At 33.9% G+C, this 22,595-nt stretch overlaps 4 protein-coding genes across 4 annotated transcripts; 2 read left to right on the top strand and 2 right to left on the bottom strand.

Moving 5' to 3' along the window:
• Window positions 1–13,964: 13,964 nt before the first annotated feature.
• LOC123669957 lies at window positions 13,965–14,948 on the bottom strand. Its single transcript, XM_045603467.1, has one exon. The coding sequence runs from the start codon at window positions 14,823–14,825 to the stop codon at window positions 14,043–14,045; it is 783 nt and encodes a 260-aa protein (XP_045459423.1). The 5' UTR covers window positions 14,826–14,948; the 3' UTR covers window positions 13,965–14,042.
• A 146-nt stretch (window positions 14,949–15,094) lies between these two features.
• LOC123670435 lies at window positions 15,095–16,817 on the bottom strand. The gene is made up of 2 exons (XM_045603930.1): window positions 15,501–16,817; window positions 15,095–15,157 (listed from the first exon to the last, which is right to left on the bottom strand). The coding sequence occupies exons 1-2, from the start codon at window positions 16,815–16,817 to the stop codon at window positions 15,095–15,097; spliced, it is 1,380 nt and encodes a 459-aa protein (XP_045459886.1).
• A 1,442-nt stretch (window positions 16,818–18,259) lies between these two features.
• LOC123670436 lies at window positions 18,260–20,425 on the top strand. Its single transcript, XM_045603932.1, has one exon. It carries the CDS (start codon window positions 18,260–18,262, stop codon window positions 20,423–20,425), a length of 2,166 nt encoding a protein of 721 aa, XP_045459888.1.
• A 305-nt stretch (window positions 20,426–20,730) lies between these two features.
• On the top strand, window positions 20,731–22,453 carry LOC123670437. The gene is made up of 2 exons (XM_045603933.1): window positions 20,731–22,047; window positions 22,391–22,453. The coding sequence occupies exons 1-2, from the start codon at window positions 20,731–20,733 to the stop codon at window positions 22,451–22,453; spliced, it is 1,380 nt and encodes a 459-aa protein (XP_045459889.1).
• The last annotated feature ends 142 nt before the right edge of the window (window positions 22,454–22,595 follow it).

Below are 22,595 nucleotides of genomic sequence, written 5' to 3' on the forward strand. Positions count from 1 at the left end.
ATATATTTTTCTTACGGTTTTAGTCTCACATTTTTTTCAGTTCGGTTGCCCAGCCAAATTTCAAGCCTGCCGTAAGGAACTTCGGTCCAATTATATTTTGCAAATATGTATATCGTCGTATAAATAACAAGTTGTTTACACAAAGTATGATTTAATCTTGCTTCAAAACTTTGTTTTAAGTCATTAAAATATCTCGTATAATACGAGGTTAAAACAAAAAGTATGCAGGCTGAAACCCGTAACGATCTTAGGAGACTTTACTGACTCGCGTCGGGATCTTAAGTCATGTTCACACTTTTAAAACTTCACACAGACATTATTGCCATATTTTATGGACTTTTTTTAATCAATTAGAATTTTGTTTATTTAGATTAGCATTGATAACACTTTAAATAATCATTTGGCAGAGTATGTATTATTGTATGTATGTATGAGTATGTATTATGTATATATTATTTAATAAATCATTTATATTAAATGTAAGACTTTCGCCTACGGAATGTAGTTTTTGTTGAAAAGAGTCGTTCATCATTTCCGATTTTCTGATTTCTGCTGTGTGGCTACGGCACTAAAGAATTTAGCCACCCCCTCTCTTCCCGTGGGTGTCGTAAGAGGCGACTAAGGGATAACAAGGTTCCACAACCACCTTGAAACTTAAGAAGCCGACCGATGGCGGGATAACCGTCCAACTGCTGGCTTTGAAATACTCAGGCCGAAGACGGGCAGCAGCGTCTTCGGTGCGACAAAGCCAGTACTGCGGTCACCAACCCGCCTGCCCAGCGTGGTGACTACGGGCAAAACACATGAGTTCACGTTATTTTTGGCGTAAACTTGTGGAGACCTATGTCCAGCAGTGGACTGTATAGGCTGTAATGATTGATTGATGATTGATTGATTGATGATTGATTGATTATCTGTCATATACAAAGGTTATTTTTATAAGAATTTTCTCTCTAAGTTTTTAGTATTTTAATGTATTTATAAGTAATACCTTGTGGATAATGATGATGATGATGATAATCATCTCTAAGACCAAACCGAAAATCAACCTGTTTTAACCGACTTCAAAAGAAGAAGGATGTTCTTAATTCGAATGTATTTTGTTTTATGTGTGTTAACTTATAACTTCATACTGGGTGGACTGATTTTGGGGTTTTACTTAATCAAAAGGTGGTGCATGCCATGTTGTTCCATTTAAATTCGATCAAGAATTGATAAGTACTTTTTAAGCTATCTCTAATAATGCATATATTTACTTGATTACGTTTTTGTCGACCTACGTTGACCCTCGACCGTTGATACCTCATAACTTTTTACTCGGTGCACGGATTTTGATTATTCTTTTTTTAATCAAAAATCTGGTGTGTGTCATGCAGTTTCATTTTAATTTGAGCGATATCCAATAAGAACTTATTGTGTTATACTTAATAATGCCTATTTTTTACTTTTTCTTCTACCCACATTGTTACTTTTCGATGTAATTTGCGATCAATTAAAATTATACTTTACATATATTTAAGTTAACTCACGTGTAATATATGTGTGTGCGTAACACGTAAATTGTGATATTTAGTAAAATACTGAGATAAATAAAAATAAAGGTGTACGACACCAAGTATATATGTAGTCTGGTCTATAATACAATAGAACGCTCACACATATGTATGTGCTAGTAAGAACTTAGGAACAATATCAAATATTAAGACAAATCTAATAATTAATAAACGTAACGAATTTTCCACACACATTTCTCTCAACCCCTTTATTAAGTAAAACTTAATATTCATGCAAAGACGCCGTTTTAATTACAGCAATGTGAAAGCACCTTTACTGGAGCGTTACAGGCGCACGGTGTAGTCCTGATGAGGTTTTAATCGACTCTCAGATTTAATAAGTATGTACGCGTTAATTATTTCTTATAAATATTAATATTGTAAAATATTTTTTTTTTATTTCGCTAATAATGAGCACAGAATGAAATGTATTGTTTAAATATTAAACTGCTGGAGATTGGTGTAAAGTCGGCAAAGTGCTTGCGATGCTTCTGCTATTGCAGGCGTCTATAAGCTACGGTAATCGCTTACATGGCATGTTTGCCGACCCAGTTGTATAAAAAGAATAAACTTTTTAATGCACAGTATGACGAACATAAACGAAGAAATAATCCATAAAGCTAAAACGGCTAAAACCGCATGGTTTGGCTTGTATATAAATCTTTAATACCTAAAAACATAATGTCCCAATTATATCAAACTCGATCACTTCAAGCAAAATTGCACCCTAATCAGTGATTATAGCATACAATTTACATTATGTAGCCTGCAGTCCATTTATAAAATTCATTAATCACCTAATATAATGGCCGTATCTGAGGGATAACAATAATGCAACCTTTAGCGACCCCTCCAAGGGTACACGTGATACATTTCATCGAATGGTACAATCGGGTATAAAAGTCTTTTTGTGTTATTTTCAGTCATTTTTTTTAATTATTGACATTTTAAAATCACATTTGAGTTGTATCCTGATGTTCACATCCACACCAGTAAGAACCGATTGTTTTGTTCGCGGGTTTCCTCGTTGACAATTATTGTTTGTATTGACCATGGATATGTTACATGGTTTGATTTTCCACATCTTCGACACAAAATTCACATCTGGAATGTACACGTTGTACACGTTTAATTAAAAAGGTAATTTATTGTAAATAATGTTCATTCATATAAAATATAATATGCAAATCGAATCAGGGGTTAAAAAATGTTATACAATTTTTACAAACATAAAACTCCACAACGCGACTGTACTCATATTTGCAACAATGTTCCGGTATAACACCGGAACATTGTTGCAAATATGAGTATGACTCCGGCGATGTATTACGATAAATAATGTAATACAATTTATATGAAAAACCATTTATACTGAGTTATTTCCAATCGCAACAGATGATCGAATAGTGAAGAGATTCTTATGTAGCTGTATTGGATAACTTGCTATAACTGTTTCTTGTGTAGATGTAGAAATGCACAGCTGCATGTTAGAACTCACACCAAGCCACGTCTACTCCTGGCCTATCTTGCGTATCTATCACAGAATTCGGCTTTTGACTAATAACGGTACAATCAATTTATAAATGTTAAAGCTTAACACCGTAGACCGTTGAAGAGTAACGTTTTGTAACCGTTATTGTACGCGAAAACCTGATCAAACTGAAACCAGATCCTCAGTTTCCAATCCAAATACTTATTCTGAAGAGATAGAGGTTCATATAAGAAATGATTAGAGTAGCGGTGTTAAGTGCCGTGGGTTATGGCCAGTTAACACCATTTCCCGACTTAAGCTACATCTGACGCATACACATACAAATAGACAAATCCACGACGTTGCTTATACAAGAGCTGAAAAACGTAGTAAGATGGTATTTATGGGCTATAAGAAACTCACAGAGTTGAATGATACCAGAACTTTACAGTCAAGCTATTGTATGTAGGCACTACAGAGTAAGAGACAAATCAGCGCAAGACGCTAATTGGTACAAGACAATCTACGACAATGTTCAAAATAAACGGGAAGCGCTTTCTTGAAGAAATAAACCCTAACAAAAGCAGCTATGTTTTGACGGAGTTCTGACACAATTTGTCAATTTTTTAAAATCTATCTTTAATAAAATGTATCTTGCCTAAATTAATATACAATTCTAATTTAAGATAAAATAAAATGTATGATTGACAAATCACAAGTACCCGCTAGTATTGTTTCTGTTTATGGTTGAAGGTTAGAAGAAATTTTCACTATGAAATTTCCTGTCACATCCATTCAAGGATATCGTTACATCGGTCATTTGCCATTCCTTACGTTTTCAATGTTCTGCCGACGAAGAATCTAACATAACATAATGTATATTGTTCATTTTATATACATAGTCAAACAAACATATAAGATGTGGGTATGTTTGTATGACTATGTATGGACTGTGTGATAAAATGACAGATAGAATGCTTTATTTCTTTATATATATTCAACTTCTTTTTAATTTTAACGCCATTAAACATTACTCCATTAAACATTACACTCAATATGACAACTTATAAAGAAGTAGTCTAATTGACATACGTAGATAACCATTGAAAACCATAAAAAAAAATTATAAAATTAATCAAAAATAATCTAAAATTTATAAAAAGATAAAATATAGAAATGTATGAGAAACGTCTCGATCGGTCATAACTGGCAATTTCGAAGCGGAGCTATATATTATAACAATAAAGAGAGTCAGGTCTTGAGAGATCGGTGAGATAAATTACACTGTGTTGCGCGCCGGGGCGCCCGCGGACTAACGTTGCCTCTACGGATTCGTCGAATTAATAAAAATCTCAATATCTCTGGCATATAACCTGACCTTTGCCAATCAAGATCAATGTTATTAGGATTTCCAGAACCGGTCTATTTTTGAGAACAGGGATTTTCAGTTTTTGCACGGAACCGGGATTTCCCGATTGTTTCGGTCCTTATTATTATTTTAATTTTTATTATATAAAATAAGTGTTATTATTTATCGTTGTATCCATTTGTTATAAGTATTCTTTGACGGTTAGCAGGAAAGTGGACATAAGGTGCCAATCAAACCACTAATTGCAAATTCATGCGACGTTTCGATCCTTTATTGGACCATCATCATCTTTCCTGCTAACCGTCAAAGAATAAGTGTTATTCTTCAAAACTACACTTAAACATGAATTGCATAATTAAATTAAAATTCTCGAAAGTGCCGAAAGAATTTTGACTGAAATTTAATTTCCCGGATCGTTTTGACTGACCGAAGAACTGGAAAATCCTGGTTCTTTCGGTACGGGGATTCTTGGTTCTGAACTCTATTTGTTACGTAGGTATATAATATAAATGAATGCCTATTATTTTTGATCATAACATAAGTAGAATCAAATAAATATGAATAAGAGTTTATTAATTTCATCCACCTTTTTTTAAAAGTTCTCTAATTGTTTCTGTTGAAGGTTCTTGTGTAACGAAAAATTTAAAAAATTGCGCACAAATTTTGAAAATTTTTCAAAAATAACGATTGTTAACTTCAGGCGATTGATTACGTTGTTAGGTTAGGTCAGCTGGTTCTACCCGTGATTCGGTCCGATATCCCTAATCTCTAATAATATTATAAATGTGAAAATTACTTAACCGATCATCATGAAACTTTGTACACATACTTTGAAGGTATTAGAAGTAACACAAGATTCTTTTATTATTTATATAGGATACTTTTATTATTTATATAGGATACTTTTATATTTTATCTTTATTTTATACTAGATAGGACTACTAGGAGAGGAGGAACTTCTGTTTTTCTACATATTTAGAATTAAAATATTCGCCTTAATTGCTATGAATAGAAACGCAGAAACTAAAAATAAATATCTAAATACCTGTATGTACAGCTGTGTAATAATAGTCTGGGTCAGTTTAGTTTAATTCAATTTATAAGATAAGGTCGAAGACAAGGCCGTGAACATTTATTGTACTAAGTGGATTTATCAGAAATAAAAGAATACTCATAGTACAATCAAAAAACTGCATCTTCATAACCAAAACACACGCAAAGTCGCGTGTATCTTCGCTTAAGCTAAATCTTTCAACTGTTTCATTGTTCTGAGAACAACGTTGTTTTTGTCGCTTGTAGTGAGTGGTCTAGAAATATGATTAAAGTTTTTATTTAAATGTACTGTTCATTTAATGAAATAATAATGAGATTACTAATATATTATATAAATGTATTTATTGAAACCCTAGACAATGAAGGCTTGACCTTTGAGTTTTGTTATTTTATACTACGAGCATTTCATTAAAATGTAAAAATATTTGCAGTAATATTGTAAGTATTGTATATGTTACCAAACAAAAAAAAAACCGCTAACAATTTACATCGACAAGTTATAAATTAGGAACATCATTAAATACGCGTAATTAGGACTATCTCAAAAAACTACTCGTCAAATCTCATTTGAATTTAAATAGAAATACAGGATAAACAACTGCTTTCGAATTAAAATATCATCGAAATAGGTACACCCGGTAAAAACTTATATGCTAACTCACATAAAAATACAATCGAATTGAGAAATTAATCCTTTTCTAAAGTCGGTTAAAAAATAGCAACAGATTTTAAAAAGCAGTCTCTTGTATTTAAAAGAAGGCTTCAAACATTTTTTTTGCGTTTCTATTTTCATTGCAAGGAATAACTTCACAAATTCAATGGAACGTTTACGTTTAAGCTCGTTTGTTTTGTGACTCGCGCCAGTAACTCACCCGACATTGTATTTAAAATCTGGAAATTGTGAGAGGCGGTGACTTTTAATTATTTCTGAACTATGGTTAAGATTTTAATGAGTGAAAATTAATGAGTCAAAGTTTAAATGTTCATAATATGGTTAATATTAACAAAGATAATTTTAATATGATTTATACAAATAAATAAAATTGGAGTGTCTGTTGGTTATACTAAAATAACCGCTTTGCACCAAATTCATATGTATACACGGTACATATACCAAAATAACATTTTTTTTATATAATTTTTGTCTGTCTGTCTGTCTGTTTGTTCTAGCTTATCTCTGAAACGGCTGGACCGGTTTTGACGGGACTTTCACTGACAGATAGCTGATGTAATAAGGAGTAACTTAGGCTACTTTTATTTTAGAAATTGAAATTCCACGCGGACGAGGTCGCGGGCACAGCTAGTGTTATATATTTACTTGACAATTTCGCATCGTTTCGTGTCGCGACGTGTCGTTTACGTTGCGTTATTTTACAAGCCCGTTGCCGTTATTTTACAAGCTTGCTGTGACCATGCCCCATACTACAGAGCTTGTAGGGTTCAATTCTCAGCCGAATTTGTCACTTTATTTATTTAAACATCTATTATTTACCACAAAAATATGTATATATATATACTGACTGTTACATAAAACACAGGTTAACTTAACTAGGCATTAAAATATTGTGTCTATTTTGAATATAATTTTATATTTTACCGTTTAAGCCAGTGTCGGTAGTATGAAAAATTTGAGCTTAATCCTACTCAACTGCGGATTGGCGGGTACACGTCTCGAAATTTCTCTAGAGATATGAAACTTTCGCAGAAGTTTTCGTTCACCGAACGCGTGATGAATTCTTAAACAAATTTGCACTTGAAAGTTTGGGAATTCAAATTTCATCTACCAGATCATATCGTACTATGAAGTGTACTTCTTAAAACATTTCTTGTTATATACATTGAACAATAAAGATAATGATTTAGCATAATTTTCGTTTATATTCCCGCAATGTATTTTTTGCAACAAATTCTACTCGGTTGAAGTGTATATCTCTATTGGTACACGTAAACTTGGACTCTTTATCTCAACTATTAAGATAGTAGGCATAAAACGCTACAGTCATTTCTTTATCGCGTTATTCTTTATAGGGCAATAATCCATCAATAAAAGTGAGAAATCACCGCTAACGCAAGATAGCAACCAGCAAACCCTTAGAGACAGGAGTTAAAGTTATTCATTCAATTCCCGGGGAGGATGTTACACAACAAGTAAGAAGTTGAGATTTTTAAGTAAAATTAAAAGGAGTGTAAAACAAAAAACTTGAACAAAAAATACTTGGGACTTAGGGGAACAGTTACGAGTACTTACTTACTTAAAATAGTATTTAATGAAAATACAACTTTTTCTACCAATCAGTACGTATACATAAATCATAGCAATATCGATTTTCAAATCTATACTAATATTATAAACTTGAAGAGTTTGTTTGTTTGTTTGAATGCGCTAATCTCAGGAACTCGCTACTGGTCCGATTTGAAAAATTCTTTCAGTGTTAGATAGCCCATTTATCGAGGATATATATCATCACGCCAGACCAATAGAAGCGGAGCACCATTGAAGAATGTTTCAAAATCGGGGTTTTTTTTCCGGTTCCCAGTTAGCTCAAAGAAACTGTTCCACGCGGCCGAAGTCGCAAGCAAGCTAGTTTCTTATTAGTTTTTCGCATACGTGCGTTGTAAACAAAATTTGATACGAAATGCGATAAACATAAAAACAAAACATAATGATATAATAATGAGTAGAAAGATTACTTAGATACCGCGTAATCTATCCAAATAATAAAATTGTTTGGTTGGTGTTTTTTACAGATTTTTTTTTGGGTATATGCTTCAGTCTATAATATCGCACTGCTGGGCATAGACCTCTTTTCCCATTTAGGCGAAGGATTTTTTTAAAGTATAGTAGAAGTAAATTATATTTTCAGAATTTTTCTACTTCTTGTTTATTTAACTCTGTTCCTACATTACGCTTAAACTGCTGCAAAAAATTAGACTCACAATTGCGTTCATAGAAGTCCTTCTTAAATCTGATGTACAGGTTCACCTTGACACACCACCTACAAGCGGAGTTATTAGGATATAAATGATTGTAGTGAAATAGTTAAGAACTCATTTTCTGAACAGACTCTATAACTCATTTCCTAAGCAACGCAGACGATGTCGTGGGTACACGCTAGTATGGGATATTGATTCTATTTGTGTATATTAACTTAAGAAGTTTGTATATACGAAAAAGAAAATGAAAACAAATAACTACTCGTATTACGGAGAACTATTTTCGAAATCAAAAGATCTCTAGGTACAGAAATAAGTTTCTAACAAAGCATAAAACTAAACGGCGCTACAAAAGCTATCTCCGAACTTTGTGGAAAAATCAAGTTGAATGCTTAGAAAAAAAATAAAACTAGAGATTGTTTCTTACTAAAAATAGAATGATATTCGATCTGGCCTTGTTTATGAAATGCCCCCTAGTAAATCTTTATGTAACTGATCATCCTTAGCAAATTCGAGTTATTGCTATGGATGGATACGTTTTTACACTTTTACGCCAAAAATTCAGAAGTGTTTTGTAATGAAAATTGGCACGTAGATGCTGGAGTTTCAGAATAACTTATAGGTTACTTGCTATCCCGATATTCCCTGGATGAAACCGTGAAACGTAGCAGTGAATGTGAGGCAATATTTATTATAAATAAATATAAAATTTCAACATAAAGATATAATCAGCAACAGAACGAATTTTAAGGGAAATTGTTCACTTTAAGGACTTTTACATAAATAATCTTAACCGAGTTCTAGAATTTGTCAGAAATAAAGGGGATGAAAGAATAAATCAAGCTGCGAAACCATTTGTAACGAACACTCGACTGCCAATAGATACGTCTAGATTAAAGCGACGATTAAAATAGGGAATGAATTGGACGTGGTAGTAAGCTAGAATCGGTGGGATTATACTGGTGCATAAGGAATATTCGGTAAGAAATGCATTCTAAAAAAATCTGTGTGTGTACTTATGTACGCATTTAAGAAGTTATACTTCATTGGCTAGCTAACTTCACGTAGCTAACTTCTTCTTCGTTGACTAGCTAACTACAGGGTGTCGGTTTTTTGTGAAGGTGTGCGCACGCATCGTAAAAAACTACTTTCTTAATTTTTCCCTAAAGCATCAAGAGAAGTATAACTTCAAAAATGTTGTTATCGTTAACAAATAAGGAACTTATTATCGCTCTTCGGATAGCCGGTTTTTATTCACTTCGTGAAAGAGAATTTTAAATACCAATTATTAGCTAATAACTACTTTACGAAAAGCTTTGAGCTGCAAACTTTTTCTGATCCTTAACTCAGTTTTTTAAAACAGTTTTGGTGAGTTTATTTATGGAAAAATTAACGTAAATATTTGTGCTGGCTTTACTTAGTTTGTTTGGCTACTTATCTTTTGCAATAAAGACTGACTATTTATTAAAAATGTTGATTGAAAAAATTAAAAAAAAGTACCACTTATTTAAATCATCATCATCATTTCAGCCTATTGCAGTCCACTGCTGGAAATAGGCCTCCACAAGTTCGCGCCAAAAATGTGTGAACTCATGTGTGTTGCCCATAGTCACCACGCTGGGCAGGCGGGTTGGTAACCGCAGAGCTGGCTTTGTCGCACCTAAGACGCTGCTGCTGAATAAAAACCGGTGAACGGCTACTTGAAGTTAGCTAGCCAATGAAGTATAACTTCTGCTGTACTGTGTGGCTACGGCACCAAAGAATATAGCTAGCCCTTCTCTTCCCGTAGGTGTCGTAAGAGGCGACTAAGGGATAACACAGTTCCACTACCACCTTGGAACTTAAGAAGCCGACCGATGGCGAGTAAACCATTTATCTGCTGGCTTTGAAACACACAGGCCGAAGACGGGCAGGAGCGTCTTATTTAAATATGTAATGTAAAAAGTAAGAAAATAATTGGAAGGATTAATTACTTACATTACCTACAAAGTATTTGCTATCCATAATTTAACAGAATTATATACAAAAAAAAAAAAAATACACACTCACACAGTTAAAATGGTATTGCGGTGATGAAGACAAAAATCTAATGTTTAAAGTAGAAGTTTAAATTTTTATAATTCTTAAGCTAATACTCCTACACACCCCCATCTATTATAACAGTCTACATCCTTACAAACTATGCCACAACTGGGTAAGGACATCGCCTAAAATGCTGCTCGCAGCATGCGGGTTGACGAATATAACTGTCTCAGAATTTCCTTTGAAATAAGCAAGTATCCTCTTAGATCTGGCAACCACGTATTGATATTCCTACTCGGGTACTCGGGACTTTCTGTTCTTAGCGTATGTTCTTGTGCATCTTACCATCGTGCCTCTGAGAGCACGTAAAGACCATTTACGGTTGCTACCACAAAAACAAGTGATCGTTACTCGTTGAGCAGAGTGGTCGAATAATTTTCAAGTCTTTTACATGGTGAATAGACTATGTTCGAACAACATTACATTTACAGACTAATTAAATCCACTTTTATTTACCTTGACGAAGCATGATATTAAATAAATTTAAATCTTATATTAATTTTAAATTCAAATCAAATCCTCTAAACAAAAAACACATCCTTCTTCATCATGACAGTTCTCGCTCAGTAACTGAACCCTAATGACCGTATAATGAGTTTTTTCTCATTCTCCAACCCTTACTTAGAATCCAGATTCTAGGAAACCGATTAGGCTCTTTTATGGTAAAAGGCGTAAATATTTATTGAAAAAGTGATTGACATCGCCTTTTTGTTTTAGTTAATCTTCTCGACTTTTAATGAAACAGTTATGTTTACGTATATTTAAAGATATTCTTTAATAATTAGTTTTGTAATTCGTCAAGACTTAACTAAATGATTAAAAATATATAATTATAGCAATTTATATTACCTGGGAACATAACTCCATGTAATAAACAATTGAAAACATATCTAAAGTTACTTCAATAGTTTTCATTAATATTATAACATGTTAAACTAGTTATTTGATTGAAAAATAACTAAACAATTAGTAACAAAATATTTTTCCATTCAACTATTAACATAAAAATACAAAACTACAAAAATCTAATCATATATCAACCCATACGCTTTTAATCTCACTAACTATCTACTAGTCTATCAACTGTAGACATAATTTGCATATTTCATCATTTTCATCCTTACCTCTCATCTCGTGTCGTGCTCGTCCCGTCGTCGGCACTATTAAGTAATTTACTTCAATAATAAGCGTGCCGCTTAAAATAACAGGGTATGTTCTACGTGAGCACACTTTTATGTTTTTGTTTTTTAAAAATTTGCCTGCTCAAAAACCCATGGTAGTGATTGACCTGATTGAAATGATTAATCTTTATATATTTTCGCTTCGCCTTACTTTACACTTTAATCTTAAATATTTTTATTTTATTTAACATTTCTAGAATCAAATTTATTTCAAGTTAAGCTTGTGTATTTGTGTTAGGAGTTTAGATAAATATTATGGTTACATACCAAATTGTCGTTTTATTGAATAGACCATTTTAATCTTAAATGTCTGCTGTTTCGTTAAAAATTCCAAATTCAAACTCATTTAAAATTTTACTAGTGTATTCTAGAGTATTTTACACCGTTCTGTACACAAAATGGAAAAATTAAAATAGTACTCTTATTACAAATATCATCTTGTTACCAGCGCCTAATCCTAATGTTTATATATTTAGAGACTAGAATTTTATAAACGGTTTGCACTCAACGCTTTATTACTATACAGATAAGCTGTTTCTATAGAAGGATTATTATTATTGGTTTCTAATTAGGATTTTTAAGTTAAAAATAACACAATTTTTCTAAACAAGAGCTTATCAGAGAAGTTTTTTTTGTACCTATAACGCAAAGCATATATCTATTCCTTTACCTAAAATTTTGTCAATAAAGCTTGTTTGGAAGACATCGCTATAAGTAATAAAGTCGCCTTTGCGAACTAACTTGTATATACATATTTTTACGATTCAACATTTTATATTTTAATATACACAATAGTTGAAATAAAATAAATTATCATTTATTAATAGTAATAGTATTTAACTTAATGAGGTACAATTTTAACGATACACATAGCAACCCCTGCGAATTTCAACGACCTTTAAATTTATGTGAATAAAAGCAAGGGTACGCATAATTTGAGAAACGAATTCCGTAAGAAATTTGGGATAAACGAAAGATCCTCAGCGCATGCGTACCGCCACCCCATAGTACATTCACCTCTGCGTCAGAGGGATGCGGCTGAAGGTCGCAAAACATAGCAATGTACTCTTTATTTATATTTTTCTATTCGATATTAACACGTATTTGACTAATGTTTTGCTTAATAAAGCTATAAAATTACTTGTTCTTTGTAAATAAGAGAAATAATGTTAAAAATGTTGTTTACCTTACTAAACAATTCAAAAAATTACTTTAATATGCTAAGCGTCTGTTCCATTAGTTGTGGACACTATTTGACGGATTACAGCACTTATTTATTTTATTTTATTTTTTAATTTATTATTTATTGGGAAACAAACAGCACACAACAATACAATTAATACACAAAACAATAAAAATGATTAAGTCAGCAAAGTTTCCACTTATATCTATAAACGTGAAATTATTACTTAAAACACCAACAAAAATATTACACAATACAATAAAATATAATTGTACATATGACATATATATAATATGAAAAAAAAATCAAATATACTCGTATATTATATAAATCGAACGTTACTACAAACTGACATTGGAAATAATTTTGAAAAAAGTTATCCGACAGTAAAAAGTTTTTGATTCATTATTCTTTTTACCAATCGAATTCTACTATATTTATGAGATATTTCTATACGCATACATTAATCTTAAAGCTGTCGTTTATTAATTGAGGAGAAACAGGTCCTACTGGCCTATTCTACCTCTCGCTGTTAAAGTCTATTTGTATCGTCATCCGTCAAAAAGCGTCCACATCCAAAAAATTGTGAACTACGCCCTTAGAATACCAGTAACATAATTGTTGAAATAACATTATTTGTAATTCAACGTTAGTATTAAAATATCGTCTGCGAATACGATACTTATACTAGGTTTGTTTATAATTGTCACATTTAATAAAAAATTAGGATTAAATACAAATATTATTTATATATATACACAAAAAGAAATAAGCAAATAATATTAAGATAACTAGAATATATAAATTTACAAAGACGGTATTGCAAGCTTTAGGCAAAGCAAATGAAGAGGGTAAACCGGAAAGAAGTTGCAAACACTTAATGTTTAGGCTTTCATTCATGAGAAGATTTATTATTACATATATTTTAAGTTAAAGTTTTATTGTATAAAGTTGCAACACAGTAAATTAGTTTTTTACAACTTGCAAGAAATTTGTTTGCGCTTACATGAATAATGAATATGAATAATGGATTAATTACTAGTAGACTATATCGACCTCCATTTTGATGGCTTCGATTCTCTCTTGCAAGTAAAGTGACGCCTGGGCAGGAACGGTGATACCAGTTGTAAAAAACTAATTTACTGTGTTGCAACTTTATACAATAAAACTTTAACTTAAAATATATGTAATAATAAATCTTCTCATGAATGAAAGCCTAAACATCCTCCCCCGCGTTGAAAGATTTCCTTTCAACAGATTCGTCGTCCAAAAGTGGGCAGATGCGGGTGAGGGGTCTTCTAAGGCAGCCCCTGGTTGTGTTAACATCAGCCACTCGTGCCACACCATCAGGTCCATGGTAGAGACGAGCAACTCGTCCGAGACGCCAGCATAAGGGAGGCAAGTTTTCCTCTTGAAGTAGGACCAAATCTCCAATCTTCAAAGCTGGTCCATACTTTGTTCGCCACTTGGAACGTTGTTGCAGTTCCGAGATGTATTCTTTGTGCCAGCGCTGCCAGAAATGTTGCCTTATTTGTTCAAGACGAGCATATCGTTGGAGTGCGGTCGTCTTCTGTTCCACTAGCTCAGGTGCAGGTAATGCAGTGATTGGTCGTCCAATAAGAAAGTGCCCTGGAGAGAGGGGAAGAAAATCGTTAGGACTAGAGGATAAAGGACACAACGGGCGACTGTTAAGGATACCTTCCACTTGTGCAAATAGTGTGCTTATCTCTTCGAAAGTTAAGTGGGTGTTACCCATAACACGTTTAACATGGTATTTAGCTGATTTTACGCCGGCCTCCCAGACACCGCCGAAATGAGGAGCATAAGATGGTGAGAATTTGAATTTTATTTCCTCTCCAATCGCAAAATCTAACACTGAATCAGAATAGGATTTTAAAAAAATAGCAATTTCTTTAGCTGCTCCTACAAAATTGCGACCATTGTCACAAAATATTTCCAGCGGCTTACCACGCCTAGCAATAAAACGGCGTAAAGTCATTATGAATGCGTCTTTGGTTAAATCGCTGACGGCTTCTAAATGTATGCATTTGTAGCGAAGGCAAATGAATAGACACAAATAACATTTTACAAGCCGAGCTCCGCGACCCCGTCTATTTAGTATCATGAATGGACCCGCGAAGTCGATGCCTACAGTACGAAACGGAAAATCGACTGTAACACGTTGTGATGGCAAAGTTCCCATGAATGGACTTAGAGTTTTACCTCGCAGCCGTCTGCATGTGATGCACTTTTGAACTGTGCTTCTAGCTAAGCGTCGACCATTGATAGGCCATATCTGATCCCGTACAGAAGCGAGCAGTAATTGTGGGCCTGCGTGTAAATTTCGTAAATGACAATCTTCAAAAATGAGCTTGGTAAGATGATGAGAGGCATGTAAAAGTATTGGGTGCTTTCTATCATAGCTTAAATTAGAAGCATCCATACGACCACCGACTCTAATTAAACCGTTTGCATCAATAAATGGAGACAAAGATAAAATGGTTGACTTAGAATTTATAAATTTGTTTTTAGTTAACGAATCATATTCCTGTGGAAATAGCTGTTTTTGAGCTGTTATACATAAATAATAAAATGAACCATTCAATTCCTCAATTGTAAGTTTACTGACTATTTTATTTTTAGGATTTTTTATGTTATAAAGAAATCGCTTTACATATGCTACTACGCGTTTTAATTTATTAAGCTTAGAGTAATTTTCTATATTTATGACAGGATCCACTGAATTTATTGTAGCTGTATGTGATTTTATTTCCGGTAAAGTAGAATCTGAATTTTTAATTAATTGTGGCCATTCACACTCTGGTTTTAAAAGAAATGAAGGCCCTGACCACCACAATGACATATTAACAATTTCATTGGGTTGTACTCCTCTTGATATAAGATCAGCAGGGTTCTCAGAGGATGGAACATAACGCCAAGAATTAGCATCTGTTAACTCGCAAATTTCAACAATTCGGTTGGCTACGAAAGTTTTTAAGTTACTGAAGTTGGCTCGGAGCCACCCAAGGACAACACTAGAGTCACACCAATGAATAAGACGTACATTTTGATATCTTAAAGAATCAATAGTTGTTTTTACCAGTCTTGCAGACAATAAGGCGGCGCACAGCTCAAGCCGTGGTATTGTCATTGGTTTTATTGGGGCCACTTTGGACTTTCCACATAACAAAGAAACGGTAACATTACCTAGAGAGTCAAGGGATCGCATATATAGGCACGCCCCATATGCAGACTGAGATGCGTCGCTGAAAGAATGCAGTTCAATGGATGATGGTGAATCACAAAGTGTGCGTCTAGGTATGTCTAGTGATTTTAAACAATGCAAATTATCAGCAAATATTTTCCATTCGAAATTAATATGATCGGAGACTGGTTCGTCCCAAGTTAGTTTTTCAGTCCATAAAAGTTGTAATAATAATTTAGGTTTGATTATGCATGGACTCAATAACCCAAGAGGATCAAAAATTTTAAATGATGAAGATAATATGAATCTTTTGGTTAACACATTACTTGAAGGTATCTGTATAGAAACATGCAAATTATCTGTATTGGAATTCCAACCTAACCCTAACGTATTTAATGAATTACTAATGCTTAAATTATCCTTTGAATCGACTACATCAGACTGATAAATTGCCTTTGAATTTGATCTATATTTTCTTAAATTAAAACACCCTCTCCTTAGTGCTTCAACTACGAACTTCTGTATATAGAGAAGAGTGTCTTCTTCATCTGCACCAGTTATTAGGTCATCAACGTAAAAGTCGTGTTGAATAATTGTTTTTATGAGATCGTCATCGCATTCCTCCCCCAGTTGCCAAAGGCACCGAGTACTCAAATAGCTGGCACTTTTAAACCCGTAAGTGACAGTATTTAATCGATACGTTTCTAAAGGTTTTGACTCATCTTCTCTCCACAGTATGAGCTGCAGATTACGATCCTCTTCATGAAGGAGAATCTGGCGGTACATTTTTTCTATGTGATAGACTTGATTCCCCTGTCAAGAGATATTTATACTGTCGGGCTCTAATCAAAATGGAAAAGAGAGAGTCTTGAATATTTGGGCCCTTTAACTGTATGTCATTTACAGATAGACCTGAGGAAGTGCGTGCCGATCCATCAAAAATTTTTTTAAAATCCTATTCTGATTGAGTGTTAGATTTTGCGATTGGAGAGGAAATAAAATTCAAATTCTCACCATCTTATGCTCCTCATTTCGGCGGTGTCTGGGAGGCCGGCGTAAAATCGGCTAAATACCATGTTAAACGTGTTATGGGTAACACCCACTTAACTTTCGAAGAGATAAGCACACTATTTGCACAAGTGGAAGGTATCCTTAACAGTCGCCCGTTGTGTCCTTTATCCTCTAGTCCTAACGATTTTCTTCCCCTCTCTCCAGGGCACTTTCTTATTGGACGACCAATCACTGCATTACCTGCACCTGAGCTAGTGGAACAGAAGACGACCGCACTCCAACGATATGCTCGTCTTGAACAAATAAGGCAACATTTCTGGCAGCGCTGGCACAAAGAATACATCTCGGAACTGCAACAACGCTCCAAGTGGCGAACAAAGTATGGACCAGCTTTGAAGATTGGAGATTTGGTCCTACTTCAAGAGGAAAACTTGCCTCCCTTATGCTGGCGTCTTGGACGAGTTGCTCGTCTCTACCATGGACCTGATAGTGTGGCACGAGTGGCTGATGTTAACACAACCAGGGGCTGCCTTAGAAGACCCCTCACCCGCATCTGCCCAAAAGTGTTTAAAAAAGTGTTTTATCTACCTACATCCATTTTGTTAAAAGTTATATTACGTATTAATTTCATTAAAAACAGTTATGAATCAACATTTTTAGACGTAAAATATTTAATTATTTAATAAAGCCATAGTAAAACTAACAAAGAATTATTCAATAAAGTAAATTTAATCTTTAAGTTGCAGTAAAAAGTTACTTATTATAACAATAGATGAACAGTATTGTATTTTTGTTATTTTTATATACGAGTTATACGAATTAATGTAAAATTATAATACGAATTAACGTAATAGTGTTGACGGGAAATCATATTAATTTATTCGCCGAATACTTCAGGATTTTTGAATGCTGCGCGCTACGCTTGACGCCGGCCGACCGGTGCAGCTAGTGGATCAGCTGAGCGGTAACCAGTGCTTGCTGCGAACACTTTTTTTGTTTACGAGCGGTGCGAACGCGGAGTCCTGAGCATCGTCGAATTGAGGAGCGTGAGACATTATTATTATTTTTTAACTACCTACTTAATTTACTTTCGATTTGCCTATTCACTTCTTTGCATTTAGGTATATTTTTTTATTTTATTTTTTATAATCACTTTACTTTATTTGAATTAAGTATTTGTATTAATTTTGTAATAGTTATAAATTTAAATAACCACAATGACCGAAGCTAGTAGTGTCTCAACAGTTAATGCAAAGGAGTTGAAGGATCTATGTGTAAGACGTAGTTCTGTAAAAGGCCGCATTACTAAATTTAAAACTTATTTGAATTCTATTTCCTCGATTAGTTTGACGTCGCTTCAGATAGGCGAATTACAATTGAAGGTAGATAAAATTAAAAAACTGTCAGATGATTTTGATATGCTACAATCACGAATAGAAGTACTTAATTTTGAGAATATGACCAGTGAGCTTATCGAGCGTGATAATATTGAACAGGATTTTTGTATTACTATTGCAACGGGGTTACAAATAATTCAGAATAATCAGAAAGACACAAGTAACACTAGCTCGCCGCGCGAAGATCAAACTATTCTTGAACATTCTTGTTGTAATCATGATCGTCACGAGGTCAACTTTAAGCTTCCACAAATTCAGATTGCCAAATTTGATGGCTCTTATTTCAGATGGTTAGATTTTCGGGATTCATTTTTATCACTAGTACATAATAATGATAGACTTCAGTCAATTCATAAATTTCATTATTTGGTATCATATTTGGAGGGGGATGCTGCACGTATAGTTTCTAATATTGAAATATCCGAGGCAAATTATAACGATGCTTGGCTTTTGCTTTGTGAACGTTATGATAACAAAAAACAACTTATAACTCATCATCTCAGTGCTCTTTTTAACATAAATACAGTGGCTCGTGAATCAGAAAGATCACTTCGATTTTTGGTAGATCATGTAACAAAAAACCTTCGTGCTTTAGCTACTTTAGGCGAACCTACTGACAAGTGGGACACGCTCATTATTCATATGGTATCATCAAAATTAGACAATGTTACTATGGTTAAGTGGCAGGAATATCGTAATACATTGGATGATGTACCCACACTTAAACAATTTCATAAATTCTTATCCGATCGTTCAGATGTTCTCGAAAGTTTAAATCGAAATAAACCAGATAAAATATTGTCTCAGTCACGACCTGCAATTCCATTAATTCGTAAAAATAATTTTGGTGAACGACAATTGAAATCTTTTGCAGCCACAAGTCAAATAAATTATCGCTGTGTTCTATGCAAAGGAGATCACCGAATATATAATTGTCCTATATTTTTAAGCAAAAATGTTGAAGAACGCAAAATTGAAGTTTCTAAGTTAAACTTGTGTCCTAATTGCTTAAGATTTGGGCATTCAATTCGTGAATGCCACTTAGGACCTTGCCGTGAGTGTAATAAGAGACACAATACTCTTTTGCACATCACCAAAAACAAAACTAGTTCTAAAATTCCTACAGTAGAAAACGATACTAATCTCAGTAATAATCATTCATTAGCAAATTTTTCTAAACAAAACTTTAATCAAATCATATTGTCTACAGCATTAATCAATGTAACAAATCCTAATACAAATCAAAGCAAAACAGTCCGCGCACTGCTGGACTGCGGCAGCCAATCTTCATTTATTACTCAATCTCTTAAACAATCATTGTCGCTAGATTCAAATCCAATCCATACAATCAACGTTATAGGCATAGGCAACAACTCTTGTGATAAAGTCACAGAGTCATGCAATTTGAAATTCAATTCATTAGTTAACAAAGATTTTAGTATTTCACTTTCATGTTTAGTACTAAAGAATCTTTCAGGAGAAATCCCTATTCAATCCATCAATATTCAGCAATTCAAATTACCAAAAAACATTCAGTTAGCAGACCCGACCTTTGATCAACCCGCACCAGTAGAAATCATTATTGGTGCCGATGTATTTTGGGACATCTTAGGCTCTGAGCAGAGATCTCTGGGCCCTAATAATCCTAAACTAAGAAGTTCCAAGCTAGGGTGGCTGATCGGAGGCCCTATCTCTACCTCTACTAATAATATTCATAAAAGCAATTATAATCAGTGTCTGTCTAACCTATCTTACTTCAACAAAATTGATTCACAATTATCTAAATTTTGGGAATTAGAATCAGTTCCCCAAGACCCAATATTATCTGATGCAGATAAAGAATGCGAAAACCATTTTATTCGTCATACATACCGTCTTCCCACGGGTAGATTCTGTGTTAGGCTCCCATTAGCTAATACACCCGATGTGTTGGGCGATTCTTATACACTAGCGAAAAGGCGCTTCCTTAATTTAAAAAGCGATTAAACAAGAAACCAGAAATGAAATCACAATATAGCAATTTTATTAATGAATATGCACAGTTAGGCCATTTGGAAAAAATATCAACGTCAAATCTAGGTACATCATATTTTTTATACCATCATGCTGTATTCAAAGCTAACAGTGAATCAACAAAATTACGCGTAGTTTTTGATGGGTCGGCACGCACTTCCTCAGGTCTATCTGTAAATGACATACAGTTAAAGGGCCCAAATATTCAAGACTCTCTTTTTTCCATTTTGATTAGAGCCCGACAGTATAAATATCTCTTGACAGGGGACATAGAAAAAATGTACCGCCAGATTCTCCTTCATGAAGAGGATCGTAATCTGCAGCTCATACTGTGGAGAGAAGATGAGTCAAAACCTTTAGAAACGTATCGATTAAATACTGTCACTTACGGGTTTAAAAGTGCCAGCTATTTGAGTACTCGGTGCCTTTGGCAACTGGGGGAGGAATGCGATGACGATCTCATAAAAACAATTATTCAACACGACTTTTACGTTGATGACCTAATAACTGGTGCAGATGAAGAAGACACCCTTCTCTATATACAGAAGTTCGTAGTTGAAGCACTTAGGAAGGGATGTTTTAATTTAAGAAAATTTAGATCAAATTCAAAGGCAATTTATCAGTCTGATGTAGTCGATTCAAAGGATAATTTAAGCATTAGTAATTCATTAAATACGTTAGGGTTAGGTTGGAATTCCAACACAGATAATTTGCATGTTTCTATACAGATACCTTCAAGTAATGTGTTAACCAAAAGATTCATATTATCTTCATCATTTAAAATTTTTGATCCTCTTGGGTTATTGAGTCCATGCATAATCAAACCTAAATTATTATTACAACTTTTATGGACTGAAAAACTAACTTGGGATGAACCAGTCTCTGATCATATTAATTTCGAATGGAAAAAATTTGCTGATAATTTGCATTGTTTAAAATCACTAGACATACCTAGACGCACACTTTGTGATTCACCATCATCCATTGAACTGCATTCTTTCAGCGATGCATCTCAGTCTGCATATGGGGCGTGTCTATATATGCGATCCCTTGACTCTCTAGGTAATGTTACCGTTTCTTTGTTATGTGGAAAGTCCAAAGTGGCGCCAATAAAACCAATGACAATACCACGGCTTGAGCTGTGCGCCGCTTTATTGTCTGCGAGATTGGTAAAAACAACTATTGATTCTTTAAGATATCAAAATGTACGTCTTATTCATTGGTGTGACTCTAGTGTTGTCCTTGGGTGGCTCCGAGCCAACTTCAGTACTTTAAAAACTTTCGTAGCCAACCGAATTGTTGAAATTTGCGAGTTAACAGATGCTAATTCTTGGCGTTATGTTCCATCCTCTGAGAACCCTGCTGATCTTATATCAAGAGGAGTACAACCCAATGAAATTGTTAATATGTCATTGTGGTGGTCAGGGCCTTCATTTCTTTTAAAACCAGAGTGTGAATGGCCACAATTAATTAAAAATTCAGATTCTACTTTACCGGAAATAAAATCACATACAGCTACAATAAATTCAATGGATTCTGTCATAAATATAGAAAATTACTCTAAGCTTAATAAATTAAAACGCATAGTTGCATATGTAAAGCGATTTCTTTATAACATAAAAAATCCTAAAAATAAAATAGTCAGTAAACTTACAATTGAAGAATTGAATGATTCATTTTATTATTTATGTATAACAGCTCAAAAACAGCTATTTCCACAAGAATATGATTCGTTAACTAAAAATAAATTTATAAATTCTAAGTCAAACATTTTATCTTTGTCTCCATTTATTGATGCAAACTGTTTAATTAGAGTCGGTGGTCGTATAGATGCTTCTAATTTAAGTTATGATAGAAAGCACCCGATACTTTTACATGCCTCTCATCATCTTACCAAGCTCATTTTTGAAGATTGTCATTTACGAAATTTACACGCAGGCCCACAATTACTGCTCGCTTCTGTACGGGATCAGATATGGCCTATCAATGGTCGACGCTTAGCTAGAAGCACAGTTCAAAAGTGCATCACATGCAGACGGCTGCGAGGTAAAACTCTAAGTCCATTCATGGGAACTTTGCCATCACAACGTGTTACAGTCGATTTTCCGTTTCGTACTGTAGGCATCGACTTCGCGGGTCCATT

Source organism: Melitaea cinxia, chromosome 4 (assembly GCF_905220565.1).
Source record: "Melitaea cinxia chromosome 4, ilMelCinx1.1, whole genome shotgun sequence".
NCBI lineage: Eukaryota > Metazoa > Arthropoda > Insecta > Lepidoptera > Nymphalidae > Melitaea > Melitaea cinxia.